General features: G+C 41.4%; 1 protein-coding gene across 3 annotated transcripts; it reads right to left on the reverse strand.

Annotated features, from left to right (window-relative positions):
- Nucleotides 1–4,182: 4,182 nt before the first annotated feature.
- pou2f2b (POU class 2 homeobox 2b) lies at nt 4,183–17,303 on the reverse strand. Of its 3 annotated transcripts, XM_028580955.1 has the most exons (15): nt 17,229–17,303; nt 12,414–12,479; nt 12,213–12,247; nt 11,632–11,688; nt 10,572–10,691; nt 9,660–9,765; nt 9,449–9,540; nt 9,174–9,314; nt 8,931–9,072; nt 8,679–8,827; nt 8,166–8,363; nt 7,816–8,015; nt 6,968–7,036; nt 6,497–6,570; nt 4,183–4,705 (listed from the first exon to the last, which is right to left on the reverse strand). In XM_028580955.1, the coding sequence occupies exons 1-15, from the start codon at nt 17,281–17,283 to the stop codon at nt 4,377–4,379; spliced, it is 1,833 nt and encodes a 610-aa protein (XP_028436756.1). In that variant the 5' UTR covers nt 17,284–17,303; the 3' UTR covers nt 4,183–4,376. The 3 variants fall into 3 exon arrangements, with proteins under 3 accessions (XP_028436756.1, XP_028436757.1, XP_028436759.1); XM_028580956.1 differs by lacking the exons at nt 10,572–10,691; nt 11,632–11,688; nt 12,213–12,247; nt 12,414–12,479; nt 17,229–17,303 and adding an exon at nt 9,942–10,011; XM_028580958.1 differs by lacking the exons at nt 10,572–10,691; nt 11,632–11,688; nt 12,213–12,247; nt 12,414–12,479; nt 17,229–17,303 and adding an exon at nt 9,938–10,011.
- Between the last annotated feature and the right edge of the window lie 1,948 nt (nt 17,304–19,251).

A 19,251-nucleotide genomic window follows, 5' to 3' on the forward strand; every position in this document is an offset into this window, starting at 1 on the left:
TTTGTTACTTCCAAGTTCAATCCCAAACCTCTGTGTTTGCCTCCATTAGGACAACAACCTTTGACCCAGCTTTACTGCGTCTGCTCCCGGCCACACAAACACACTGTCCACACGTACCATCCAGGTACCCTGATCCCCACTTGAACCCCGCATTTTAAAGCATTCATCTATTTGGTTTATCATCAAAGAATATGAGGTATATGATGAACTATCTCTCTTTTACATCCTACAGTGGATGAAGAAAAAAAGTCGAAACCAACTTCTAGAAAACTGGAAACAAAAAAATTGAAAAAGAGACAAAGTGAGAAGTTAGAGGGCAATTTACGGCTTAAATTCCAAAATCACCCTCTTCTCTCTTGACTCTTTCTTTCCTCTATATCTAGTAAAAAACTTTAGCCTTTGCCCCAGTTCATCTTCTTCTTTTGTGTTTTTTGGTAGTGTAGCTGTAAAGCTTTCAGTGTGTTCTCCCTGTGGAGAAAATATTGAGGACAGAAGCAGCACCACGTCTCAAAGAACACCTCATGCTATAATTTAGGCAGTTCTTCCACATATAAACTACATTTATGCATTCTCCATCGAAACAGAATTTTAACTTGCCTTGTTGTCTTATTATCAGGAGAAACAAAGACATCTGTCCCTCTAGAAAGCCTCTACCAATTTCTTTTTTTTCCCTTGAAAATGTCTGCAAATGATGAGGTGTTCGTCCAGACAGTGCTGCCTCTCACTACTGTGAGCATCCCCGCCCCTTTGGGAGAAGAGTCGTCTCAGTAAGGAGGAGAATATCTTTATGGCTGACCACCCAAACAGCCATATTCTCTTATTAAGACCATACAGGACATTTGGTTGCATTTCTGGTATTATTTGGTTTAAAGAAGTAAGAAAGAACATCAGCAGGGGGCAAAATAAAATCCATCACAAATACATCCCAGAATGTGAAAAAAGCACCTCTAGAAATAAATTAACAAATAAATAGCAAGGCAAAAAAGATAACAAGCAAATAAATCAACCCTACCCTGAATAATAAATAGTACAATCAAAAGTCTAAATCAGCATTAATAAGGAGAAATAAAAAAGTCCAAAGAGAGATAGTTAAAATTTTTGGTCTAAAATCAAGTTATTATCATCAATGTTTTTTAGGATCTTTTTTTTTTTTCTCAGTCTTTTTTGTACGTTTTTTTCTTTTTAATACATTAGCGATAAGTAAGCAGTAGAACATAGATCTTTTTTCTACAAAATCTATAGTAGCACTAACAGATACATTCCGTCTAAGAGTCAATGTGGAGAAAGGTTTCACCTTCAAGGTGCAAACCCCACATCTAAAGTTTGGTTCGTGAGACGATTCTCGTGAGTCAACTGTTTCCTGGTGTGGATCAAACCAAATATTCTTTGGATACATTTACGCCCAACTCTCAAACTGTCAACTTGACTGAGGCCGCTGCTGTGTGTATTATTCTGTGTCTGAAGTGTGTATAATGCCGTCTCTGGGGTCAAAATTAATGACAAGACATCACCGTGGCCCCTATTCATTTATCTTTTCTTTTTTTTTTAACCATTTGGCCTTCCATTAACACTTAAGCACAGAAAAACGCACGGTTTTACCTCATACAAATTTACCCATTTCTGTGCCTCATGTTCCTGTTCCTCTCTACTGTGTTTGGTTTGGTTCAGTATTTGGTTTGGCATTTTTAAGGTTTGCTATTCAACTCTTTGTTTTTGGCTTTTTGTGTGTCTTTTTTTCTGCCAAGACAGTCTGTTTCTTTATCTAATAAAAATCTGGAAGCTAAATTTTCACAGTATTTTTTCCAACCACCTGATAAAAATTTCTAGCACGACTACGAAAAAAATAAGGAGCTCTTGTAGTAAGTAAGCGAGTACGTTATTCCAAATGAGTAATAAGCACTAAAGTACAGTACATAAAACAGCATCAAGAGACACAGCAGAGATAAACAATCAGAACCAACCAACAGAAAAATAAAAACAGATTTTTTTTTTTAGAAGATTTCAGTTCAGTGAGGTCATTTGCGTTTAGCTCCATCCAGGACCACAAAGCTGAGCTGGAGAGAGTGAGAGGCAGAGGAGGGGAGGAATTGTCTGTCCTTCTTCTGTCCACCTGTCTATCTGCCTGTCTATCTATCCCTTCAGCCATGCTACACAGTTTCAAAGCTGGGCGTATGCCGCAGCCCTAAAGCTAACAGACAGACAGACGGCTTCACCTCTTTCAACTCCTGCACTTTGTTCTCCTCCCCTCCTCCCTCCAGCCACAGTTGGTTAGGGTTCTTTTTGGTTTGCTTCTGTCATTCCTTGGGTTGTGTGTTTTTTTTGGTTTGGGTTTATTTTTGGTATCCTCTTACAAAAAGTGTGACGCCTGCTCCCCTTCACTACAGTGTGTCCCTCCTTCGCCCTGATGTCCCAGCGTACCCTTCTTTCCGGGGGTTCAGAGTAAAGGATCAGTTCCCTAAATAAAGCTTCCCCCGTGGGTTTTTGGACGGGCCAGGTGGAGGGGATTACACCAGGGGGCTTACGTCCTGTTCTCCGCCCCTCTGTGTCTTTATTGTGTTCATATGTCTTGGCCGAGGCTCCTTAAGAACAGCCCAGCCTTGAGAATGCTTTGGTTTCCATTTGAGAATTAATGGCAGTCTGAGGTGGAAAATGACAGTGAAATGTGATCGATGGAGTGATGATGGAAACAGACAAATATCAGTAAACATGTCTAGACAGACAGGTGTCGGGGCGTCTATGCTGATTGACGAGGCAGGAATGAGAGCTGGCTGTGACTAAACTTGGCTTTATTGACTTATTTAGCCTTCAGTCTCAATGATTATTACTTTAAATCTCCAATCACAGCCCTATTTCATACTTTCAAAGTGGCCGCCACTCTCAACAAACATTATTAAGTCATTTTCAGTGTGTGAAGTTTTCCAGGGCATGTTCATTTAGCCATGGAGTCAGTGATAATGGGTTATCTTTAAGAGTGAGGGAAGAGTGGTCTGATTAAGAGCACATAATGTCAGATGTTTAGGTCTTAATAAATTCATTCACACCTCGAAATCAACTCGCAGCGTGCCAACTCTATTTTGGATCTACAGCTCTTGGTGAGCATCTTTTCACCTGCGTCTTCTCTGTTCCCCGCAGAATAGTCACGTTTAAAACAAAAATGCACACTGACAACACAAATGCATGTGATGAAGACAATGACGATGACACTGATGATGATGATTCAAACCCCAAAAGCTAAGATTAAAAAGGAAATAGCTGCGACAATAAATAGGAGTTGGATTGTAAAATATCACTAATAAATAATTGAAAAAGACATCCCAACTGTACTTCTCAAAACAGATACTTAGTAACAAGCCTCTGTCAAGGAAATGTGAAATAAAAAGGAGAGAGGAAAGCTTTCTATGCTCTTAGAACCAGAGGTAGGTAAAGAGACTAACACATTAGAATACAGTGGCAATCGTTCATACTTGAACTCTTGACTGGTTCAATAACAATCTTTTACAAAATTATTCAATATATCTAGCATGAAAACCTAAAAGAGACACATGAGCTGACAGACAAGATGAGTCGATGGCAGGATGGATTGGCTCTTGATGTGTGTGTGTGTGAGAAGCAGTAGTACAGTCCTGGTCCTGGATAGCTTCAGTATTTACACGTCCTTTGAATAAAGCTTTTCTCTCCGTATTTTTGGTTTTTGGTATTTGGGATTTTGGTATGGTTGTCGTTTTTTTTTTTTTTTTTTTTGTCATTGTGTGTTTCTCCTCCACCTCCTCCTCAGGTAAATTTTTGGTTTAAACTTATCCTCCCTACTCCTCTTCCTTCAGACCCGCAGCTTTTCAAAATAATAAAAAAAGGGAAAACGTAAGCACAGTTCTCCTCTCCATTTCTTTTTTGTCCTTGCCGCCATTCTTTTGTCACATAGTAAAGTTATCTTTTGTCATTTTTGGTTTATGCACTTTGACACGCTTCTCTGCCATCTCTTCGTTAAGGAGTCATTGGTTTGTTTTCCTTTAGAGAGAAAGAGTAGAGAGGTGCCATGTCGATAGAACGTGTTATTGACAAAAAAGTCCCACGTTGCCTCCTCTCCATCTGTTTGGATAGATAAAGATTTTTGGTTTCAATCTCCCCCCTCCCTCCCTCCCTCCCTCCTTCCCTCCCTCCCTCCCCCTCTCTTTCACTTCTTTCTCTCCCTCTCTCCTCTTTCATTCTGTGTATTTTTGGCATCGAAAGACTGGGAGAGAAAGAGAGAGAGAGAGCCATTGCAAAAAAAATAAAATAACGGAAGAAGAGCGCAAGAGAGAGAAAGAGATAGCTTTGGTGTGAAAGGCGATGTTCTCGTTTCCTCCTTCCTCCTCCTCTCTGATTGGCCCTTGGCGCTGTCACTCAATCTTGGCTCCGCCCAGAGAGGGCGGGCTGTGTGCCATTTCGCTGGAGGAGCAGGAAGAGGCGGGGCTGGAGCAGGGCGAGGGGGAGCAGAGGGTGGGGCTGATGCTGCTGGCCGAGGGGAAGGGGGAGGCCTGGGAGGCTTTGGCTATGGCAGCGCTGAGCAGTCCAGCGCCGGGGTTCTGGCCCATGTGGAGGAGGGCGGGATGGTTGAGGAAGAAGGAGGAGGGGAGGCCCCCTCCCTGGCTCCCACAGGCCCCCAGCATCACCTTACTGGCCCCCTCAAGACTGGAAAGGGGCAGCTGGCCACCACTGGCTGCTAGGGCTGAGGGAGGGAGCGAAGAGAAAAAGATGAAAGGAATATTCTACTTTTACAGTATTTCAGATTCAACTTAATTTCATTAGTAAAATGCAGCCCTTTAGAGTCGCTGTTTGCTGTGTTTTAAGTTATTTTTTCAGGTTATAAACTCTCTGTCATCTACCACTAATGAAGTTAATAATTTCCTACAGTACACAGCCAAGCCACATTAAGTGCCTGAACTTGTTGTATTCAGCAGAAGTAGGTCACCACCTCTTTAAAATGGAAAGCATAGGGAGCGGCCACAAGGTGCTCACAGTTTGGTTTCCATGTGAAAAAGTGCACCTGTCTGTTTTTTGGGGGGAATCATTTAAGTGAGAGTTTAGAAACCTTTAACTTAAAAAAAAAACACAATTTCAACACTGTGCCAATAGAGAATAACTGAATATTATCTGTAGCAAGATAATCTTTTGGGATCAGATACAGCACAGCAACAGGTAAGCTGACATGAGTGGTCTGTTGTTATGGAAACAAGGTCGACAATTGCCATAGAAATAAAATGGATTTCTATGTGAATAGCGCTTCATGCAGCGCATCTATCATTCAAAAAATGCTACATGTGTGTGCGCAGCCTAATAATGTTGGTGATTGCATAGCAACAGTAAAACAGATTTATTTTTTTCTCCATTGGGGACAAAGCATTAAGCACCCATACTACTCAAAATGTCTTGTGGTTGCACTGCATCATGGTCTGTTGAGGCTACTTTTGGTGAAGAAATTGTTATTTCTGCCTACTCAGTGATCAATCTCTTGATGTACGAGCGTTGAACATCAAAGTGGTGTGAAACAGTAAATCCAAAATGTGGCTCTTTCACTGTGACTCTGAGGGTCACTCTGATATTTGAGGTTGATTTAAACTGAAAACGTTAAATGAAATGCCAGAAACATCCTCAACAACAGTGTTTTCATCAGCGTAAAATGTTGTATGGTACATTTCTCCTTTAATTATCAACACATATGATGATCACAATGATGAAATGAAGAGATGAAAGGCTAAAGATGAGTGAGACAGCACAGACGCACACACAAAAACGTAGCCCATGCATCAACGTAATGATCGTCACACATATGCACACACTTGATGGGATGGAGTCATGGATGTTAATAGCAACATATGAGAAATGAGTCATTCTTCCTCTCTACAACTCTCTCTGCCTCAGCTGCTCCGTACTCTGGATGAGCAAACACCCTCGGCTGCCTATTCATCCGCGTCTCCAGTCTGTATTCTACCAGTGCGATTTGATTCACCTACCATGCATAACTGTATTAGTCATCATCACACTTCTACATTTTAATAGATCTCCCTCCCCTTTTTCATTCTCTTACCACCAAGTATGATTAAAAATTAGCACGGCTGACGGTAGTCGGGATTGTTTGGTGGTCAGTTTTGCAGGATTGTTTTTTCTTGTGCTATTCTTGTAGTGTTCTCAAGTGTAGGAAGGTGTGTAAGAGGGGATGTGTCGTGCACAGTATGTGTCTGAGTTTGAGCATTTATGTGTGTATAGGAGTGTATAAGTGTAATGTTTGTGCAAGTGTTTGAGAGGAGAATGTATTGCCAGAACATAAAATCTTGTCTGTGTATTTTTATGTATTCCGTGACCCTAAGATTTTCCCAGAAATGAAATAATAAAGTTCACCACCTCCACCTTGACCTCTGCATTATATTCTGTTTATGCTAAGCTTTCTCTTTTTTTTTTCTCCCAATAAACCCATTTCAGCATCTCTCTTTCTTTCTCTCTCTCTCTCTCTCACACACACCTTGGATAGTGGCCAGGGGATTGTTACCGAGGAGGGCTTGGTTCATCCCTGTGTTAACTCCCATCACAGTGTTCCTGTTGTATCACCCACACACACACACACACACACACACACACACACACACACACACACACACACACACACACGCAAGCATATATACAAACACAGACAGGCAGAGGAGAAAAGGTAAGAAAAAAAAGCAGGTTTAGCAGCAAGGACAAGCGGAGGGTAAATATAGCCCTGCACATGTAAAGAGCAGTAGTTAGCTGACAGTTGGCTGTACAGATGTAAACAAGAGGTTAGAAATGCAGAAAGAAATAGAACAACATTTTATAAAACACCAAAACTCTCATTAGCTATGCATTTATTAATGCAGTTAGAAGCGATTTGTTACAAGAACTCAGTATTCTGCACCAAACAAAAGTGCACTGTGCTGGATCATCTGCATGTGTGTGTCTCAGTCGCATTCACCTCAAGTTTGCAGCAAAATCGGTGATGTAGTTAGACACGTCACCGTTCTTTTTACCCATACGCCATAAGCTGTGAACACAAGAACCACACACACACAAACGCACACAGGGTTAGTACACTGCAGCACAGGGGAAGCAGTGGTGCCCAATGGCATGTTGGGATATCAGTGTGTGTGTCTGTGCACGCACAAACAATCACTGTGTGTCTGTACAGTATCAACCATTTAACTACAAACTGCAGGTGAACCGAGCATAGAGCAGGACAGTATTTGTGGTGAACATTTTTATGGAAATGTGTGGTTGTATATGGCACTTCAATATTTTGCCTAAATGTATTCAGTTGTAGTGGCCACAACAGAACACATTTACTTCGAAAGAAAACCAAACATAAACCTACTATACTTCAATTCCCACAAATAACAGAAAACGACTTTCTCCCCTTTAGTGGTTTATAACCAGGCAGTAGCCTTTGTTTAATTTTCCAGAAGTTTTGCAATATCCTTAGCCATCATTTTGAGATTTTTGCTGCTGTAACAATATAATGCAGATGCATGGAACTTGGTCTGTGGTGCTCCCAGCAGTGAAACAGAAAGGTGTGTGGGAGGTTGCCCTTCTGTTGAAGCATACTGGCCCCATTTAGAGACAGATATCTTAAAACCTGGCCAAATAAAATGAAAACTATCTGATTGGCCAGATATCCCTAAAGGTAAGTGGGAAAAATGTTTTTTTCTTACATAATTTGGGTGAACTGACCCTTTAAAAACCCAAATTTTCCCTAACAATAATTGCCGTCAACTAAGTGATGGGGAAATCCCAGGCGGTGTATTGTAAACGTCTCTCATCCCTTACCCTGTGTTGAGGTTGAGTGTGCTGTGGCTGGGAGTGGCTGGGCTGGCCGTGCTGCGGGGAGGAGGAGGAGTCACCGGGGAGGGTGCAGAGCTGAGAGAGGGGTGGGTGGAGGTGAGGCTGGAAGTCAGGGAGCAGACGGGCGACATGGTAGTCACTGTTGTGCTGAGACTGGTCACGGCCTGGGACAGCTGGCTAGACATCTGGCAGAGAGAAAGAAAGACTGAAACTGAAACTACATACAGCTGAAAAACAGGGACATGCTTAGTTTCCTCATCATTGAATTATTACTATTCATTAAAATACACAACTAACTAACAAGTGCAAGAGTGATGTCCAGGTTGGATATTTACCATGTGAGGGCTGTAGCAGGGCGGTTTGTGCGTTGGTGGGGCAGTGGGGGGCTGGCTGGGCAGGGGAGGGGTGGCACTGGAGGGATTGATGCGTTTCTCTTTCTGCCGGCGGTTGCAGAACCAGACCCGGATCACCTCCTTCTCCATGTTGAGCTGCTCTGCAATCAGCAGGATCTCTTCTGAGGTAGGCTTCTGGTTCTGAAGGAAGGGAGAGAGACAGGAATTCAGATCATTTCAGCATATTTATATATTATATATTATATATTTTATTTAAATATAGCATATGCTATATTTCACCCACATGAGGCAGAAAGTTAAAAACATTTAACACAAAGAGCAGAATTTGAAAATTCTAAAAAAATTTAAAAGCTCTGCGGAAAAATAAGGATTTAACAAATTTCTGTCCAGTATTTAGATGATGCTTTACAATTTCATAAAACCCCTTTGTTTTGTTACGCAATCAGCTTTTTTAAAAATGTCTAATGAATAACAATTTTTTTAAATTTATTTTACCGTCATGAATGCGCGTTCCAGGGCCACGCGTACATTCGTCTCGATGCTGGTTCTCTTCTTTCTGCGGCGACCAGGAATCCCGTCAAAGCCCATAGAGGGAGAGGACAGGGAGCTGGGGCTGGGCATGGTACAGTCTGTGGACATGGTCTCTGATGAAGGAAAGGAAGCATAAAAATAGACTGTATGTCAGACTAATTATAACTGTCGCATACTTTAAACATAAATGTAAAGGACTGTTCGATGAAAGCTCACCTGCATCATTGAGCCACTTCTCCAGCAGTGGCTTCAGCTTGCACATGTTCTTAAAGCTTAGGTTGAGGGCTTCAAAGCGGGATATTGTGGTCTGACTGAAGTCGTTGCCATACAGCTTCCCCATGGCCAAACCAACATCTCCCTTGTGAAGGGATAAAAGAAGTACAGTCAAAATACATCAAAGACTAACAAACTGCTAATGTAACCAGCACATGCACACATACACGGTGTCTCTCCCTATACCTGTGTGAAGCCCAGTTTGATGCGTCTCTGTTTGAAAGTACGGGCAAACTGTTCCAGCTCCTCCAGGTCACTGGGCTCCTCAGGGTGAGAGGTCACCGAGGGCACCGTGGTCACACCGCTCACATCCATACTCTTATCTCGCTGTGGCGGGTTCAACGTCAGAGGAATGAAAGTGAGAACGAGAGGGAGGAGAGAGACAGAGGTGTTTGTTTATCGCTAGTGCAGAGGCTGTGTTTTTCTTTTCCACAGATCTAAGCTTGAAAGTTTCCTCATACCTGTGCTTGGAGTCCCATTCTAGTTGAAGCAGACAGCAGGCTCCCTTGGTTTTGCTGAGGTAGCGAAATGAGATTTGGTGTCGATAGGAGTCCTGAGAAAAAAGAAGCAAATTTCCAACTATAATTATGACCACAAAAAAAAACAATTTCATGTTAACAACTTATTCCTGCCAAAACCACAAAACACTATCCCAGTAAGAAGCCTGCCCACCTTGCTGGCCCTGCTGTGCCTGTGGGAGGAGGAACTGGGCAGGGGATGGGAGCGGGTGGCCGGGCACTAACACCAACTGCTGAAGCTGCAGCAACTGCTGGATGTCCTGTTCAATCAAGAGAAAATGGACAGATTAGAGAGAGAAAAAGAATGTATGACTTTATAAGAGATAGATAGATGGCTCAGTCACACAAACATGTGTTAGTATATTATCTCCACCTGAGGACAGGAGCAGATTTGGATGTACAGAAAACATCGAAGGAGGAGGAAAAACTTACGTACGAGAAAATGTGGAAACTTTGAAACATTAAAGATATGACAGACATGCAAGAATAACTGTTCCATGGCTTGATACTGGTTCCTCAATCAAGCCGCTCAGCAGGAAGTGGCTTTGATTGGCAGTCAGTACCTGGGCGGTGAGCTGGATTGGCTGGGAGAGGGTGAGCTGGGGTGGAGGAGGTGGGACAGAGACACTTTGGGCTATCTGTTCCTGTGTGCTCTGTCCCTGGGACTGTGATTGGGCCTGCTTCCCCGTTTGTCCCGCCTGCTGCTGCTGCTGGGCTTGCTGATTTGCTGCTGCGACTGCCTGAGCTTGCTGATTTGCTTGGGCAGCTGCGTGGGCAGCATGAGCGGCATGTGCTGCACTGGACTGCTGCACGGCTGCAGCCAGGAGCTGCGCCTGAGCCTGCTGCAGTAACAGCTGCTGCTGCGCTGGCAACAGAGCTGTTAACTGGCGAAGAGAAAGAGGAGAGGAGAGGAGAGGAGAGGAGAGAATTAAGATAAAGTAGAAAAGAAGGAAATAGGCAAAAGGAGACAAAGAAGGAAACAAAGTGTTCAAAAAGCAGCACAAGAGAAGCAAGCAAAGCAAAGCAAAGTGTGTGTCTGTGTCCTTATATTATAAGTTAGGCTTACCCCTGCTAGTTGGGAGCCGGTCAGCATGAGCTGTGTATGTTGCAGGGCCGTCTGTGAGGGGGTCGGGCCGTGAGAGAGAGGAAGGGCCGGGGACATCTCACCACAATCCTCCATCTTATGCTGTGTGCAAGACAGGAAAGAGAACGGCAAATGCAGAAGCTCATTAATTTAAAAAAACATGCATGTATCCAAAACATAAATACTAAAATGAGCTTTATGCCTCCAGAACATTCTCCTTATCTCATTGCTGAAAACGGTATTTACACTTCTCCTTTCCAACAAATTGTAGAGAATAACTGTTGAAAGCATGCTTGCACTAAAAAGATTAAAATTAGCAAATATTAAAAAACACAGAGAACCACTCTTCCCCGAACTTAGAATTGGTCAAAAAGACCAATTACAAACATATTATTTCAACTACATAAGCTTACCTGGCTTTTCAAGATCATGATAGGCAGTGTTGATTATTAAAATTCTATGGGTATTTTCAGATTAATGCTGCTGATAATCAGTAAGCTGATGAGAACTGTGTCACTGTTTCAGGCAATGAGAGTCCACTAGTCTCTCCTTTCCTTGCACAAAGGGATGATCTCTACTCCCAGGATAAGGCATGTTTAAACTGGCAGGGGAGGGGGCACTTCCAGCGTGCTGATTTGCATATCTCCTGTGGTATGCAAATTAGGACAATTTCACCTCTTGGTGAAAGCTGTAGCATTATAGATTTATTACAATTCTCATAGGCTTTGTGAAGGGAGAGTCATCATAGTCATCATACTTTCAGTGAATTTGTTTACATTCAGGACTGGGTGGAGAGACACATTATGAACCTTAACGTTGAACGCAACAAAAGAACAATTGAATGCGCAGAGCTGAGGCAGCTACACTGTCAATAAACCTATTGTGGGAGGTTAAAACACAAAAGACGCACAAACATAAGACCAGACATACGTAAAGACATGCACAGGCAGTTCAGTAACACACACACACGCACACACACACACACACACACAACATTGAGGGGTAAAGGTCAGACAGGTAGACGTGAGGACTACACACTCACCTTGCTGCTGCTCAGGGTTGGTGAAAGGGGAAAGGGATTGACTTTCATTGACTGAGCCTAGAGGAGATGGAACAGACTTCATATTAGAAATTACTTTCAAAAATGACTTTGAATGCATTATATTTAATTTAATCTATATTTTTTACTATTACAAAGATTGTATTGATCAACAGAATTTTCTTTTAAACAATTTTGATCTTTTTTTAACAATTGTGTTAGTGATTTATAAAGAATGTGAAGATTTGCTGCTATTCTCTCTTATATTTTATTGGCAATTGAATATGTTTGGATTTTTAAATTGTTACTGTAATCAGACAAAACTCGCTATTCAAGATGTCTTCCTCGCTTCTGAGGAACTGTGATTGTCATTTTTCACCATTTCTGACATCATAAGGTTAAAGGCTTAAAGGCATAAAGGCTAAAGGTTTAAAAAAAAGAATACAAAATAATCAATAAAATAATCAAGATAATCAATAATGGAAATAACGAGCTGTAGCCTACAACTATCTTATTTTTTGCATTAATTATGTAGACGAAAGAGGTGGGAGATAAACCGTTAGAATCACAGAAGTCAGATGTACCTGGTGATTTGATTCAGGTCCATTCCGCTCTGAATCTGCGTGGGAGGGAAAGGAAAAAGTGAGAAATTAATCACGTGTTAGAGCACAAACGCACAAACAGACAAACTGCAATATACGGTATGATGCATGAACTACTTTTTATATATTATTTATATTAATGTACTTTGTATATTTGCTGCCACTAACAGCAGCACATCTTACCTGTGCCCTCCATCGGTGACTCAGCCCCTACTTTCTCGACCTCTACTGGCTTTGACATCCTGATATCTGTAACAGGAAGACACAGATAAATAAGTCAGCAAGGTTGATTCTTAAATCTGTGTCAGAGAAGGGGAAAAAAAATGCAGACAGAAGCAGAACACATTTACGAAGCAGTTGATCTGAATCTCGATGACGAAAGGGGAAAGAGGATGGCCAGGGCATTGTTTTTTTTAGAGAGGTTAAGAGTGTTTTCAGGTCACAGTCCTGTACAGTCCTACACACTGTACAACAAACATTGTGGCTGAATCATTCACAAGTTGAATCCAGCCCACATTCATTCATTATTTCCAATTAGTGGTTTAACAAAAGAGTAGGTTGACCCAAGGTGTTCTAAATTTAACTCAAGGTGTTTACGTGGGAGAAACTTAACACTAAAAATGTCTCGTGTTGTGTGTCATTCATTACAAGACCACATCACTTCCTGGTTGATACTGTATTGGGACAGTCCCTATGGCAACAACAGTGAAGTGAGGGAGGCAAGAAATTCTCAAGTCTTTAATTTGATCTATTACAAAAGGAGTGGAGTATTTTGGCAGCAGAGAGTGTAGGAGAGATGGGGATGACAGTTTTGAAAGAATAAGTGCGTGCATGCATGAATATGTGTGTGTGTGTGTGTGTGTGGTTTACATGTCTGTACACTTCTGTGTGTGTACTAGTGTTTGTTTTATTAATCACCCAATGGTATCATCTCACTACAAAACTTTTTATTTGTCTGAAACCACAAACTGAAAGACGATTGTTTTGTTTTGTCCATTTGAAACCTTTTTTTTCTCTTGCTCTTGTTCTCTCTCCCCTTGACAAACACACACAATCACACACAATCACACACACACACACACACACACACACACACAAACACACACACACAGATGAAGAGCTACTTCCCTTTTGTGAAAACATGCAAATCTGCCCAACGACCAACTAATTATAACTGCCACCTGCATAATAAACTCTCAGTCTCCCTCCTCATTTTTTGTCTCTCCCCTTTCACCCCTTCCTCTCCCTTTATCATTCCTCTCCTCATCCTGTTGTTTCTCACGTTGCACATGAAAGACACTATATGCTACATTTTAATTCCCCCATCAGCTTATTGCTGTGGTTTAATCAATATGAAACACTAAATACAGAAAATACTCTCATAAGACTTTCTGCAATGCCAGCAAGCGGTCAAGCCTGGTTTTCCCCATCAGGGGGCAGTAGTAACACATGGAGAAGATGACTGCTCCACTGACCGCAACTGACCCAATGCCATTATCAAATGACCAAACCATCAGTCCAGTGCAATCATTATAAAGAACATAACTTAAAATGAGCCGCTCCCTGATCAAAAGCCCATTTAGCAGCACAAACACGTTTGTTTCAGTGAAACAAATGTGAGAACAGTGGACTTTGGGAAGTGGCAATCAGCTAGAAAAGCTTCACTCTGCCACTTATAACACTGGGTCAGAACACACACACACACACACACACACACACTGACCACAGGATTTCCCTCAAACTTAACAGACTTCTGCAAAAAGCTAATTTGGTCACCCACCATGTGGAGGCAAACATCTGGTTAATCTATAAGTAGATTGTGTTGATTTGTGGTTATCCCATCATTACATATGACTCCTGTTTTGGCATGCCACCATGGCATTAGTGAAACCAAAAAACTGACCAATGTTGCTCAATTTCTGCAGTGTACAATACCAAAGCTAAATCCACCATATAAAATGATTGTCCAGCTCATAAAACAGCTGTAATGTGAAGTTCCCAAAGTACTGCCGCTGGTACTGTACTGCCTACTCGCAGGACACCCGGTGAAGGTGTATATTGATTCATGGTTCAAAATGGCCTACAGACAGTCGCATGGTGGATAATGTGGTCAGTAATACAGTAGTGGGACAGTATATCAAGATGCTGTGTCTTTTTCTCACTTCCCCTCCCGACTTCCCCTTGTACCGGGTTGAACGCTGAGTGCTAAACCCAACACTTACTGTCAGCGACGCTATTAATATTAGCCTGATCTCTACCTCTCTTTCACTCTATCTTTTTAAAACCTCCCCTCTTTTTTTCAACACATTGCTGCACACACACAAACACAACAAATTTTACTCAACACAGAGCAGAGTTACATGTTATGGTTTTTACAATTTTAGTGAATTTGTTTAATTAAGTGTGGGAAATAAGAAGCAGCATTTCTTATCAGTGGATCCATGTTCTTCTTTGCATTTGTGGTAAAAAGTTAATATACAGTAGAAGCATTTCTCTCAAAGTACAAGGTTAAATTACTATGTCTATTTCGTCCCTCATTAAGATGTACTAATCTTACAGCAAAGCTCAGGGTTTAACTAACTTCTACCCAGCGAGACCAGAGAGCTGCACTATACTCACTGTATCTTAAACAGAACAAATTTAACGCTGTATAATCCTGTGTCATGAATAAATGATGCAATAGAAAATGAACAAGGAACAACAGTGTCTGTGCTCAGACTGGACTGTTTCTGTTATTCTCCTCTGGGTATTTTGGCTAAGATGAAACTCTACTGCAACTACCCTGAACCCCCCCACACACACACATACTACCCCCACCCACTTCCTGATTCAGGACACCACCCCAGCCCCAAGGGGGGTGTCTGGGAACTGGAGTCATCATACCTACTAAATACGGATTTCAAAAACCAAGAAGCGCTAATTGCAAATAAATATTTTTAATTTAGAAACTGAGCGTCAAATACTCGGCTATCCAGCTCAACTGCTTTCGCACATCTGGATGAAGATAAAGACAAGTTGATGTCAAAAATTTGAGAATGAAATAAGGAGCTGAACGAAAAAAAAAATGGAAGTATAAATGAGTGAATGAAGACAGAATTTAAGAATAAAGCAAGGAACTGACGTGGAAAATCTAACAATAAAGTAAGACGCTAAAGGAAACCTTAAAGTGGCACAGCAGCATCATTATAGTCTGTGCTGCTGACACTGATGGTTGTTTTATCAGTGTTAAGTTACTGTCAACTACACAAAAATGACTAATGACTTAAAATGCTAAATATGAACAAATTAAATTCCTTATGAATAAAAATAAATGCAGCTGGAATATAGACAGACACACACACACACACACACACACACACACATATATACAAATGTCTTCCAAAGTGATATATATATATATATATATATATATATATATATATATATATATATCACTTTGGAAGACATTTGTCAATGAGAACCTCCCTGACGGTTTGCAAAATTATGTAAATGTTTCAGTTAAAAGAAATATTTTTTTTCACTTATTGCATTGATGCACTTTGAGCAGATGCGTGAGGTTGTAAATGCAGGAGGGGATAAGACTTTAATGATGGTACCATTAATTAAAATTGGGGAAATTCCTAATTTAGTCACTTATAATTTTTGCATTAATTAGCCAAACTGCAGAACTTTTTAAATCAACCTTAATAAATGTACAAAATGCCTAATCATTTTTAACTATGCAAAATGAATAATTACATTTTTTCTGTCATTTAGTATTCTTTGCATTACCCTTAACTATTTCTCTAATATGGACCTTTGTTTTATTTGCATTGTGATCTAATGTCATGTATTCTTGTTTGTTGCAGTTTGGTGGTCAGGAGGTATCACCCTGGTCAGAGTAATTTACCGGAGGTCACAGCAGTGATCACATCAGGTTAATTAACCCATGAATCACTCCATAAAGAAATCTTATCAGCACATCAAAGACTGAGAAATATGAACTAATTGACATTTTAAAATGGATTTCTGGTAATTGGTGAGTCAGCTAAATGCCTGCTGTGCTTTTCTGTAAGTCTCGCTGGCGATCAACTAAGACTGTGTCTGGCACTTCTCTCAGCCTCAGCTGACCACCAAAACAAGGCCGAGGGGCAAGAAGAGTCTCATTCTTCTGCTTTGTTTTCATCAATTTTTAAATACTGAGGATGACAGCATTTCCCATTTTGATTATCTGGATTTCTTTAAACAAGTAGTTTTGTGTCTAAGGTTTTAAAAATGTGTTTTGAATTAATTGACATCAATCTAAATATCAAAAGGGCAAAATAATCATCAGTGCTGCCCCCCACAACTCCAACACACACACACACACACACACACACACACACACACACACACACACACACACACAGAAAGTTAACACCGGTATCAAAGTTGCACGGAAAGAAACCTTATCAGCTAATTACTGTATCTATAAACTGAACAGAAATGCAACATAACCGCACTGCTAAACAATGAAAAGAAAAGGTGTTTTACGATGACAAATGATAAATAATACCAATATAGAAAATTACTGGCAGCAACACTGTTTTTTCCTTACCAGACATTTTACTTTTTACTGTATTTTCTTCAAGCTTTTTTAGCATTCAGTATTCAGTATAAGCACAACTATATATACTCTCTCTCACATACACACACACACACACAAAGGCATGCTATGGGATGGCGAGGTGTCTGACCTTTCCCTCTTCCTGCGACAGGCGTCCACCCATCAATCCATCCATCCATCCAGCCACATCTTTCTCTTCATACCACCTCTCGCTCTTTGATGTTCTCTAATTAGCTGAGCTTGTTAGACCCAATGGCATTAATCAACAGCGTAGACACAGTTCTCTTTCTTTCTCTCTCTCTCTCTCTCTCTCTCTCACACACACACACACACACACACACACACACACACAGCTTAATTGGTCGTGGTAAATGAAGGCCAGCAGAGAGAGAGCTGCACAGACAGTCACTCACCTGGCAACCACATACTGAAGAAGTCCTTTGCCGCTATTGCTGCTGTCTTGGTCATATCTGTGTCTGTGTGTGAGAGAGTGTGCTCTACGTAAAGAAAAACTCTCACTCTCCCCCTCTTTCAAACCAAAAAGGAGGAGTGTATTAAATCATATGGTTGAGAGAATTACTCTCTCTCTAGTCCACACCCCCTAAGCCCCACCTCCTCCCCACATCCTGCAACATACAACAGGAAGTAAGCCTCAAAAGAGTAGGAACTCGGCACACAGTAGAGAAAAATACAAGATTAAAGAAAAAAGAAAAGGAAGGGGGACATGCAAGAGGTTAGAGAGTGGGAGAGTGAGTGAGCGAGAAGATCGAAGAGATAGACGAGGAGAAAAAGAGGGGGATGACGGGTGCTGACGGAAAGTGATGGCGCGGCTGGAAACAGCCACTCACACACACACGCTCACTCACACATGCAAGAGAAAAACAGCAGGCTTGACATTCTGACCGAAGAGCGTATGATACATTTGCACGATATATGTGACCCGGCATACCTTCAAAACCAATCCAAAACTCAACTGAGCAGAGTTTTCTCTCAACTCTAAGATGTTCTCACAAGTTCTCATAGACTGTTTTGTCTACCATGAGTCATGACAATCTCTCCATGGTCATATCTGTGTCTATGTGTGGCTGTGGGGTTGTTGTTAGTGAGAACATCAGTGGGAGTAAGGTGGTCCGTTGAGGGAGTTTGGCACCAACAAGAGAAGATGTGAGACATCCTCAGCCACAGCGCCACTCTAACCCGAGCAGAAGGAAAAACTCAGTCACAACACTCACTGTACCACTGACCACCACCCCACTGTGGGCTGAACATAGTGATACACCAAAGAAAGCCACACTACGAATCTCTTCATGTCACGGAGAGATGGGGCATGGAAGTGGAACATTACAGATGAACTAGATATGAGCTACTACCAGTGGTGCCAACTAGGATTAACAAACTAAGAAGCTGCTAAATAAGTGAAAATCTAGAGTCGGGGAATGATCTCGCGGAAGCAGAATAGCATGTTTCAGCAGAAATACTGTCTAGAATTTTCAAATCTGGAAGTGTCAATGTGCTGCCCTGACAGTAAGCCAAGCCGACCACAAGGTGGCACTCTTGATTTAATCCTGATGAACAAATAAGATCCATCTATGGAAGAGGGGACAAGGCACTGATCACCCCACCCCCTCCCTCCCCTTCCTTCTCCCTTGGTCCGAGTTCACTAATTCAAAAGCTAACGGCAGCAGAGTTCCCAAGTTTAACCTTATAAATACTTTATGTGGTGATTTACAACAGCCCAATGTACTGCTGGATAGACGCACACTGAGAAATGCATATGGTGCTGCACTGGAGGTGCTCCCTGTTATACAGAGAAATATTTTTAAATCTGTCCTCATACATACAAATACTGATGTTCTGAGATATGTAAATATATATTTACTATGAGGACAATATCAGTACAGAAACTTGGGCTTTCTTAAAAGAAAACTCACAAATGCAGTGTTTTTGGTAAAGAGCTGGATATAGCCTACAGCTAAGACGATCAGTCGATTTATGATTGGTCAACCAACAGAAAATTAACTGTCGATTTTGATAAGTGATTAAAGATTTCAAGTATTTTTCAAGGAATAACGGTGCTTTTCTTTGTAATATATAATAGTAAACTGAATGTTTTTGGGTTCTGGCCTGAAATTGGAACACACATGGATTTTGATGATGCCACCTTGTTTTATGACATTCTAGAAAGCTATCTGTCAATAGTTAGTTACAGCCAGAGCAATTTGATTCCCCACTTCTTTCTTTTTTAGGTGGTGCTAATCAAACAACCAATATCACATTCCAACACCTTAAAATGCAGGCCGGATACCAAACAGACTTACAGCCTGAGACAAATATTTTCATGATAATATTTTGGCCTTAGCAGGACATGCACGGACAGACTGCCAGGCCCGTCCCCAACAGTGACAGACTGCGCATTGGGGAGGGGGCGTTCCTCTG

The sequence above is a fragment of the Perca flavescens genome, chromosome 6, assembly GCF_004354835.1.
Source record: "Perca flavescens isolate YP-PL-M2 chromosome 6, PFLA_1.0, whole genome shotgun sequence".
Classification (NCBI taxonomy): Eukaryota; Metazoa; Chordata; class Actinopteri; order Perciformes; family Percidae; genus Perca; species Perca flavescens.